An 11,726-nucleotide genomic window follows, 5' to 3' on the forward strand; every position below is an offset into this window, starting at 1 on the left:
GTACACATTTAGCACCAATTTGGCAAAAGGATTTGTGAGTAATGAGAGTGTTGATTTATACATATTTAGCTTGCTTCTGTAACATCGGTGTCAGTGACAAAGCGTTCGAGCTTAAGGATGAAGAGAGGCTCCTAAAATCCTATATGTTAAGTTTGTTCAGGATTACCCAGCTGTCCCGTGCTGTATTTATTTAAAGTATTCAAAGTACCAGCAGCTGTTGCTGATCATGCAGGTATAGACCAGAGGGTTTCAACTAAAATATCATCCCTTTGACTGGCATATCACTGTTTTTAATAGATGGAGGCTAATGTATTTCTATATTGTTTTTGGTATTGTTTAGATGTAAAAATAGTAAATATATGCGCAGTTTAACTCCTCTTTGCTGTCAAGTAGATTTCTTTCTGCATTTTGTACTGCTTAGTCCAGAAACAAGCTATTAATCAACTTGACAAGGCGTTCCTGCAACACGTGGTTTGTTTAGTTGTCCTTGACATCATTACATGCGGTCACCTGATTGATAATACCCTAGCGGGTGGATGATCGTGCATGTCTGCAAGTGTATGAGTGCCTCTCTGCCCAAAATAGATGTTACTTAGAGTAGAATTTACGGTAACCCCTTGACGTCTGAAATATGGGCTGAGTAGGAGTGTGATAGAGACGGTGAGGTGGCACTGTTAGTGTTTCCTGTTTTGCTTTTAATGGGTCAATGTCAGGGTCCATGACAAAACGGGAACTGCCAGGGTGTTACGTCACAATATCCAGTCCCTATAATTTCACACATGGCTCCCAAAATGGACTCATCAGACATGCCTGACATGGACTGTTCAAGGGTTAATGACCGGTTTGAATAGCAAAGGAAAATAGAGTAGCCTAAGAGTAAAGTGAGAGCTGATGAAAGTCATTATGGTGGTGAGATCATGGTCGTGGCACTGCGAGGTGAGATTCTTGCCATGTGCATGTCAAAGCGATTACGGCACCTCTAGTAAAGGAAAAAAAATAGTTCATAGATAGTCATCAACCCTCCATGTCGTTGTCCTTATCTGGCCAACTAGCAATGGCATAATCATTCAATTTCCTTTATATGTATTCTACATGTGAGATTCTCCTGTTTCAGTATAGAAAAACTGTGTGTGTGTGTGTGTGTGTGTGTGTGTGTGTGTGTGTGTGTGTGTGTGTGTGTGTGTGTGTGTGTGTGTGTGTGTGTGTGTGTGTGTGTGTGTGTGTGTGTGTGTGTGTGTGTGTGTGTGTGTGTGTGTGTGTGTGAAGTGCTCTATATATATATACATACACACACACACACACACACACACACACACACACACACCTAAAGGATTATTAGGAACACCTGTTCAATTTCTCATTAATGCAATTATCTAATCAACCAATCACATGGCAGTTGCTTCAATGCATTTAGGGGTGCAGTCCTGGTCAAGACAATCTCCTGAACTCCAAACTGAATGTCAGAATGGGAAAGAAAGGTGATTTAAGCAATTTTGAGCGTGGCATGGTTGTTGGTGCCAGACGGGCTGGTCTGAGTATTTCACAATCTGCTCAGTTACTGGGATTTTTACGCACAACCATTTCTATGGTCTACAAAAAATGTTGCAAAAGGGAAAAACATACAGTATTCAAGCTGATAGAAGAGCAACTTTGACTGAAATAACCACTCGTTACAACTGAGGTATGCAGCAAAGCATTTTTTGAAGCCACAACATGCACAACCTTGACACGGATGGGCTTCAGCAGCAAAAGACCCCACCAGGTACCACTCCTCTCCACTACAAATAGGAAAACAAGGCTACAATTTGCACAAGCTCACTAAAATGGGACAGTTGAAGACTGGAAAAATGTTGCCTGGTCTGATGAGTCTCGATTTCTGTTGAGACATTCAGATGGTAGAGTCAGAATTTAGCGTAAACAGAAAAAGAACATGGATCCATCATGCCTTGTTACCACTCTGCAGGCAGGTGGTGGTGTAATGGTGTTGGGGATGTTTTCTTGGCACACTTTAGGCCCCTTAGTGCCAATCGGGCATTGTTTAAATGCCATGGCCTACCCCAGCATTGTTTCTACTTCCAGCAAGATAATGCACCATGTCACAAAGCTCGAATGGTTTCTTGAACATGAATATATATATATATTCATATCATATACTTGTACAAGTGAATCTCACAAAAATCACATGTCTAAGTCACAGCAAAAAAATATTATTCTTCATAAAATTAAGTCTGTTTTGAGAACCATTGAGAACCAACACCAGGATTTTTTTCCTTTGCATTTTCATGACAATTAAGTTAATTTGCAGTTTAAATTATTGCAATGCTAAAAATCATTCTCAGAACTGTACAATGATAAATCTTTCAATTGTAAAGTTCATTTCACGGCAGTAGTTTTGGTACTGGATACAATTTTTGAAAAGAAAAATATTTTTTACAGTATTACAGTAATTGAAAAGAAAAAAAGACCAGACAGTACATTAATGAAAATTTCAAGATAGAAATCCTGCAATGCAAGTATAGAAAGGTAAAACAAATTAAGCTGTTTTAGGACCATTACAACGTTGTAATGGTCCTAAAACAGCTTAATTGTCTTTACGTCAAATGACTGCCTTCATTTTATTTCAATGTGACCTGAAACTGATCCCAGTATGTATTTGTTGTCTAGATTTCTCCAAAGCGTTTCTTCCTCTAAACAGCCATTTTTCTGTTCCTGGCCATTGGTTTATTACTCCCTTTTCTGATTCCCTCTGCTAGAGCTGCACATATCCTCTTCTCTCCTGCACCTCCCACCTCTCCTTTCCCAACTCCCTCTCTGGCTGGCATTTATTTCAAGGATCTGATTTGGAGGGACTGGTATGGCAGCCGGAACCATGACTGTTCACAGTGGGTGGGCGGAGCCAGAGTGGAGCGAGGAGGCGTTAGGGGAGTGAAGCGGTATAAAAAAGCCAGAGCTGGTTCATCCCTGTCAGTGGCACGCTCAGAAACGACAGAGACACAGACGGAGGGAACCGATATTCACCTCGAGTACCTTCTGGAAGTTGTTGTCTCCAGCTGTTTGTCAGCATCACCTTCTGTCAAGAAGGATATAAGGAAAAGAGAAATCTACTTCAAAACCTTCACCACAGGGAAACCTGGAGAATTGCAAGGCTCTCCTAACAACTCAGAAGACGAACGGCCAGCCCTTGCCATCCAGATACATGGCTGCCCGTCCAATGGAGACGGTGGGTTTCGCCGTTCTCCCCGCACACATCTTGGCATCGGCCATGGAGGAGTTTCCCCAGCAGCTACCGGTGCCCAAATGTCTGGCTAGGGGCCGAAACCGTCCCCGGCGGCCCCGAGATGCCCGCTTCAAGACCCAGCCGGTGACATTTGCAGAGATCGCAGAAGTGGAGGAGGAAGGGGCTTCACCTCTGGAGGAAGAGCGGGCCAGGCGGTCCTTCCTTCAGTCGCTGGAGAGTCTCAGGAGAAGCACACAGACCTTGCACCACGCAGGATCCACACAGAGCTGCCGCACCGCGTCTGCACAGGCTAGCCTGGACTCCAGTGACTCAGACTCGGCGCAATGAGAAGAGAGGAAGGATGACAGGAATGGAATTCAATGCATTTCGCACTTATATTCCTGTTAAATTCCTCATTCCCATCCGTTAATCTATAGTAGTTATGATTCCAGTCGAGTAACACTGGCACAATAATTGTTTACCTCTTCTGCGAGAGCAAAGTTGTAGCACATTGGATGATATCAGAAACCACGTAAATGCTTACGCAAATTCCTTTTTTTATCACACAAGACTCGAGGACCGGTGAGGTTTCATCTGTAATGAACTTGACAAGAAACATAATTCCGATTCCATTTTAATAGACTGATGTTATTCATGTCCCTTGTGCCTGCTTAAGAATGCACAGTCGAATGGGTCCTCTACTGCTGGGCAGGATGTAGACTGTCACGTTTTGTTAAAATTCATTGCTGAGTTGATGAACAAACTAAAAGCGGTACAACAGAGATACTGAAATGTATTTTTACAGAAAATAATCCGCATTCAGACAAGGTTTTAAAGCCTGATGTCAATGTCTGCCAGAATGGTGAACTTACTAATGAACTCGACAAAGAGCAAATTATTGTACTTTTCAAATGTATCTTATATTTATTCACAGATTATTTTGTTATAACATAGTGATTTTTAGAGATTTTTTCTGTTGACGCTGTGGACTTGTAAAGTCACTATCACTCTATGTAAGAGAAAAAAGTCTTTATACTTCAATTTGACTATTATCTTTGTTCATTTGTTTCATACTTTCTTTCATAATTATATAAATAAACTTTATAACATTTAATTCATTGTCTCATTTATTGTCACGTTCAGAGATTGGCACACCCAACTAAATACAAATGATACAAAATAACTTATTTTTCATTATCTTTATATTATTATTTATCTTTATCTTTATTGGTTTCATACTATACAATTAAACATTGGGTTTGTCCTTTGAAAGATCCAAATGCTTAAGCAAAAAAAAAGTGAGAAAATTGAATAAATAATAAATAAATGAAGTGAGTAAAAGGGTTTAAAAAAAGAAAAATAGGGAAGGCTGGACTCTTCAATACATATAATAATGAACTATTATAGCAGCTCACAATCACCTATTATCTCGGATGACAGCATGTGTTTACATGTTGTCCACATCCACATTTACAAAACCACATTTCACCGGTCTCTATCTGGTTTCCCTCCTAAACATCTCATTTCTATCAGCCAGTACAGATGGCATGTAAAAATAGCATCTCATGACTTGCCCTCTGATCTAGTTACATTATAGGAAATCTTGCCTCTCCATCCAACTGGGGATTGTTCAGTGTTGTGAAAGGCTGTGCTTGACACAATACTGTGTGACTGAGTTTATTTACGTTTGAGGGATTATACTCTTTGACCCACTGTGTCAGACTAATTCATAATTCTATGCCTTCTGATTTGTCAGGCAGTACTTCAGTTGTATATCATTAACCTTAAAGGAATACTCCACCGCGTTTTCATATTAAACTATGTTATTCCCTTAACTAAGAGTATGGAGGTGGGGTTATATGTCTAGCCAATGGCAGATGGGGGTGTTAAAGGGAACCCTGTATAAAAGCAGTCATTCATTTTGCACATCTGTTGGGTGAAATGACACACTTCACATTTAAAGGGATACTCCATCGCTTTTTCATATTAAACTATGTTATTCCCTTAACTAAGATGAGTTGATACATGCCTCTCTCGTCTCAGTGCGTGCACTTAATCGCTCTGACGCGCGTTGATGATCTGATAGCATTTAGCTTAGTCCACTAAGCCCAGTTCATTCACTATGGTACCAAACAGAGATCAAGTTAGAAGCAACCAAACACCTCCACATTTTCTCTATTTAAATACAGTTACACGAATAGTTGAACGATCAAGTATGGTGACAGAAAATAAAACGAGGGGCTTTTATTAACGGGTTAAAATGGAACTATAATGTATGGTGGAATAGCACTTCTGAGAGTACTTTGACTTGGCGCAGTAAAAAGTCCCCGCTGAAAAAACCTTACTCACATCTTCCCCTCCCTCCAATTGACAGAAATGAGAGAGGGAGGGGGAGATGTGAGGAAGGATTTTTCAGGCGTGACTTTTTACTGCGCCGAGTCAAAGTACTCTCAGAAGTGCTATTCCGCCATACATTATAGTTGCCTGTCAATCACGTCATATCTGCGTTAACCTTGGTTTTATTCTGCAGAAACACTTTTCTCTTAGCAGTGTGAACATGTCACAGCAGCGCCGAGCAAACACACAGAGTAACGTCATAACATCATTTTAAACACATTTAAATGTATCTAATATGGTAAACAGCGACTGTGTCCCGTCCCGTCATAATAAAAGTTCCGGTTTTCACAAGCCGTGTGTGTAACAATCGCTCCAGTGGCCGTGCTCAGCTCCACAACACTCGGTCCTGCTCTGCTTCATACAACAGTAACGTTAATAATCACATCCATGAACATGATTTCTGCCCGTGTCCTATTTTCCACCAGCTGTGAGGTGAAGACCACATGTCCCAAGATACTGCGCTCAAACTTGCCGACATTAAACTACGCCTTCAGTTGACGGAAAGTTGCATAGTGCACCTTTAACGCACAACAAAGTTTAATTTCACAATGTGTGTGTCTGGCAGACTGTGTTTATAGTATTATACACAAATTTTACACAACATTACAATATTATTTTTAAATAAACTTTTATATTTATTACTGTTTTAAATTATTATTGCCCCTGGTTCAGTAATGAACTCTTGTAATAAAGTAGCAGTGGCTGGGACAGGTTTTAAGTATCACCTCAAGATGCAATCTAATCCTGTTTACATGAAATAAGCTGCTCCAGAGCAGGTTTAAGCTAAGGGACCTGTTGCTATGACAGCAAGTCCATGATGAGCTTCGAAGAACCAAACAATCCGAGATCAAGCCAAATCGTCAACAATCAAATCCAGCTAACTGAGTTAGCCACGTACGAAGAACAGGCTAGGCCCCAGCCCAATTTTGTTTGTTTTTTTTTTTGTTTTTTTTGAGAAGTCGTTTTATACGTCACAATAGGGAAGAAGCGATTATTACAACTTCTATTTCATTATGACTTTAAAGAAAACAGAAAATAAGAAGTGTCTGTCTGTACAAGAATGAAACGTTATAGTGTGGAGTGCTTGTGTTCGTGCACGCCATCAAATCAAATATATTTTTAAAGGCTAGATTCTACTGTAGGCCTACACATACACTTTAAGCTTTCGCGTCAAAACTGAAGTAGAATTTGAGCAAAATTACTACACTTGGTGTCATATACACAGACAGACTAATAAAGAATGTTGCTTGACTATGCAAAATATTTTTTAGCGCGATTATGTCAACATGCATAAGTAGCCTAAGTATTCTTGTCTTCCATATTGCGACATATTGAGTGAAACGGCTTCTCAAACAAGATTTGTTCCAGTTTAATATGTCACCGCATATTAAACTGTATATGGGAACGCATTTAAACATAAACAAATCACCTTTAACTGTTTTTTCTTCAGAGGAAATATCCTTGTTCATCTCCCCTTTCTGCAGTGAAGCGTCTCAGTAACCTACTTTACGTGGTGTGGTTGTCATGGTGATAGTGAGGTCAGTGAATTATGATGTTTTGGTACTAACTTTATGTTCATTTCCACCAAACCGTCTCTCTCTCTCTCTCTCTCTCTCTCTCTCTCTCTCTCTCTCTCTCTCTCTCTCTCTCTCTCTCTCTCTCTCTCTCTCTCTTAATTAGTCTATTTACATTTAGGCCTTGCTTCTTTCATCAAGCTAAATACACCCCTTTAGAGATATTATTTCTTAAGCTTTATTGTTGGACTCTTTTCAGAAAAAGCATCATTTTTTCACATCACAAACTTTAAAATATAAATATGACACTGCATGCATCTGAATACAGGAGCTTTGCTGAGTGCGTAAAGTGCACTGAACAAAAACAGCCTTTAATTAAAAACATCATGTTCCCAGCAGGCATTTGGACTGGCCCCACTGTTCTTGGTTATATAACAGATTGTACTTATTCCTTATTCCTTGCCGAAGGAAGATCTGATGAAAATGTTCCTGAGACGGGAGTGCGTCAGGATAACATGACTGAATTCTATTTTGCAATGCATTCTTTACATCTTTAAAAAACTAAATATATGTATATCATCCTATTCTATGTAGATTGTTTATTTCACTCTTGACCTGGCAAGAATTCAAGTGGGCTTGAAACGTGACTGAATCATTAGAGGGAAACAGTGATTCATTTTTACAGACTACCGTTTATTAACTCTTTCCCTGCCATTTAATTTTCCGTCATTTAAAGGGGTGATGAATTTAGAAATCAACTTTCCCTTGAGCTTTTGATATATAAAAGGTCATTGTAATATAAGAATATCCTGTAAGTTTCAGAGCTGAAAACTTCCTTTTTAGTCAAAAAAAAGCTTTTATAGACACCAGGCCCAGAAAATGATTGTGTGCTTCATCTTTACGTCATCGCACGACAAAACACACCTCTAAAGAACGTGTACTTCAGTAACCCCGCCCATCGACTCATTGAGCTGTTCGGATAGCCAGCAGCAATAACAACGTGGAAGAAGATAGCAAGATATTGTGGAAGAACACAGTCGCTGCATAAGCTTCCTTTGGATCATAATATTAGGAATGTGTGATACTTCATTTATTTTCAATGAAAGTATAAGCATGAAAGTTTTCTGTCATTTATGAGACAACTCCTCTCTACCATCGGCGGCTGAAACTTTCCATCATTTATGAGACAGCACTTCCCCACCATCGATGAATGGAATTTTCTGTCATTTATGAGACAACGTTTCCCCGCCATCGACAGATGTAATTTTTCGTCATTTAATGCTTCCCTTAGCCTGACAAGCCAGACCCACATCAAGATGTTTGGTCTGGAAACTCACCATTGACAGGGCTCAATCCGAGAGGCGGATAAACGGTTGTCTTTCAAACTCCCTCTGCACGCGATAGGATAGCGCTACCACCAACCAGAGCATGAAGGTGAAACAGAGCTTGTTGATAGATTAAGCATTCACCATATCCGGTCGGCAAAACTCCGAACACATCTTCCCTTTTTAAGAATGACTTCAGTGCCGTTCTTTGTTCTTTTCTCAGAGAAAAGCTTAACTCCAAGTCTTCCAGAGTCGCGGTAAAAGCTGATTCGAAAGACCGCTGTTCGCCAGTTTCTGTGTTTACTAAGCACAAAACGCAACTCGGCTGTTGTCATTATGGCCTCACCCACCGACTCTATACACAATGTGATTGGCCCGAGTCCCGACCAGACTTTGGCGTTTACAGCTCAGAAGGGTATTGAGAGTTGCTAGACGACACTCGCGGGCAGATTAGATTTGCTGCCGCTAGGGCACGTCTAGATTTCTAGGCTATGCTTCCCTGCCATCGACGGATTCAATTTTCTGTCACACTTCTCCCCCATTGACACAATTTTCTGTCTCTCTGTGTTTTCACTGTTATACTGTAGGGGGTGCAATGACACATCTTCTGAAAGAGGACTGAATCTCCGGATCAAAGCACAGGAAAAAAGAAGCCGAAATAAATATTGTCTATATGCTTTTTTTTTTTTTTTTTTACATGATTTTCTCAGCTTTTTGTTTAAAATGTTGCTTTTTTTATTAAAACTTATCCACATTCAAGTGTTGATAAAAAAGAATGAATGAAGCTCGAATAAAACCCAAAACAGAGGCTCTGTTTATATATATATATATATATATATATATATATATATATATATATATATATATATATATATATATATATATATATATATATATATATATATATATATATATATATTGCATATTCAGATATTCATACAACAAAATAATCTGGGGGCCATTCATTTTTTGCGAAAATTATCAAAAAAGCTGACTAGGGCTGGTAACTTGTTAAAAAAACCCACTGACGGCGAAAGAGTTAAATGAATTGCTAAGAACTTGGGCTGATGGGCAAAAAAGATTAAATGCTCAGGTAAATGAGGGATTTGCCCCTTTTTTGGAAACTCTTAGATCCCTTTTCTCCACATGGCACTCGACAGAAGATCAGAAGACAGATTCGGAGGAAAGTACAAATAAAAGGTCTTTTTATATTCATTTGAATGTTTTTTTTATTGCTTATTCACCTGACTTTTGCTTCTCATCCTGCTGTTGCCTGTTCAAGGCTGTCTGGGCTCTGTCTGCAAAAGCATTAGTTTGCTAAAACCCTGACCTACATTCTCATACGCCATGAAGCAGAACCCTTTGGGATTTGGGTCAGAACCAAAAAGCACATAACTGGAAGCACCATGTTGCCCTTGTTCTCCCAGTGTCTGTCTGTTTCTCTCATTGATCTGATAGAGACAAGGATACTGAATGAGCAGAGGGTAACCTATTTACACACTCTCATTTCCTCAAACCATCAATGAGGCGGTTGGCAATTAATAACATGCAAAGAATTATTAATATATCGGTCAGGGGAAATAAATAAATTGATATAGTGTGAGTGTACTTCATTGTTACCATATAAACCGCTAATTCTGCTCTGGACAGATGCACGGAAGTTTTTCGATGCTGTCAAGTTTCTGACATTTGTGAGAATGAAAATGTTGATCAGAAACCATCTTGTGTCTGTGATTATGAACATATCTGGGCCTTCTATTTAGTGCTCTGCTGATATTTCCATGTTGTGCTCTGATGACACAGAGCCTAGTTTGAGAGTTTTGTGTTTGCCAAAGTAAACATGTCTATTCTCCAATGGCTTGATAGGAAGTAAAAGCTTTTCTTATTTTATACTGCCCTTTTACACTGTAAGTTATATTCTCTTGGCGAGAGCCGGGGGGGAATTCTGTGTAAAAATTATTTAATGCACATTTACAGTTATGTTTATTCTAAGTTGTATTAAAGATAAAAATGCATGTTTTTGGTTTAATTCAGAGGCATTGTAAAACTGTGTGCTGTCACTTTTGGTTTTGTGGATGGAGAAACATTAAAAGCAACAGCATTCCTTTGTTATATGTTTTTTAAACAGAGTCTGGACCAAAGAGCCATTAGTCGGTACAAATTGTTCTCTTTTATGTTTTTATCCTCAACAGACCCAATGACTAATGCTGTCCAGGCAACAGTCTAAGTGTCTTGATCATCTAAAGATAAGAAACATCATAACTTCATTTCAACCCATAAATGGTTTCTGCATCCTCTGTATACAATCATTTGAGAGACTGAGGACTGAGAAATATAAGAAAGACCCCTTTTAATACTGTTCATATAAAAATTCTGGCATAAACTCACTATATTTATCTAAAAGTAACATGACCACATGCTATGGTCAGGCCCCTGACATTGAGGTCAATATCTTTTACTAAAATTAATATCATTGACTTTTTTCCCTTTAAGTTATTTTACTCTTATACTATTTTTTACTCTTATTTTCATGTAATATACAAACTGTAAAATTGGAAATAAAAGCACTATTTTAATTAAAACATGAAAGTGTGTATGGTTTGAGTCCTAATGTGCACCACTTTCAAAGTACTTTATTATTATAATTTGTATATATACTTTTTATACAATATTGCCAAATATACAGATGTATATATATATATATATATATATATATATATATATATATATATATATATATATATATATATATATATATATATATATATATATATATATATATATATATTGTTTATATATATTGTTTATATATATATATATATATATATATATATATATATATATATATATATATATATATATATATATATATATATATATATATATATATATATATATATATATAAACAAAATATATTCGTTTATAACACTAAATAAATTGTCTGTGGTATTCCTGCTCAGTTTTAAGATTTTTGTTTGATACTTTTCAATGGCTCATATTTTAAATATGACAATAAATAAACACTTTAATCACTTTTCACTTTGACTTCTGTCCAGTAGATGCCAGTAACACGTGAACAATGCGCAGCATTCTACACACGAGAAGAAGCTCTTTTTATTGACCTGACTGTGAACCAATGACGGAGCGAGAAACGATTGACGTCTTTGTATTTGTTTTAATGCAAGAGCTCTCTAGACCTATCACATGAAGAGAAACGAATGACGTTTTTAAAGTTCGTTTGCTCCAGCCAATGACATTCAGCGATATTCTGA

At 38.1% G+C, this 11,726-nt stretch overlaps 1 protein-coding gene across 1 annotated transcript; it reads left to right on the forward strand.

Annotated features, from left to right (window-relative positions):
• The first annotated feature begins 2,741 nt into the window (after positions 1 to 2,741).
• Positions 2,742 to 4,331, forward strand: c25h11orf96 (chromosome 25 C11orf96 homolog). The gene has a single exon (XM_067436076.1). It carries the CDS (start codon positions 3,197 to 3,199, stop codon positions 3,563 to 3,565), a length of 369 nt encoding a protein of 122 aa, XP_067292177.1. The 5' UTR covers positions 2,742 to 3,196; the 3' UTR covers positions 3,566 to 4,331.
• Positions 4,332 to 11,726: the final 7,395 nt, after the last annotated feature.

The sequence above is a fragment of the Pseudorasbora parva genome, chromosome 25 (genome assembly GCF_024679245.1).
Source record: "Pseudorasbora parva isolate DD20220531a chromosome 25, ASM2467924v1, whole genome shotgun sequence".
NCBI lineage: Eukaryota > Metazoa > Chordata > Actinopteri > Cypriniformes > Gobionidae > Pseudorasbora > Pseudorasbora parva.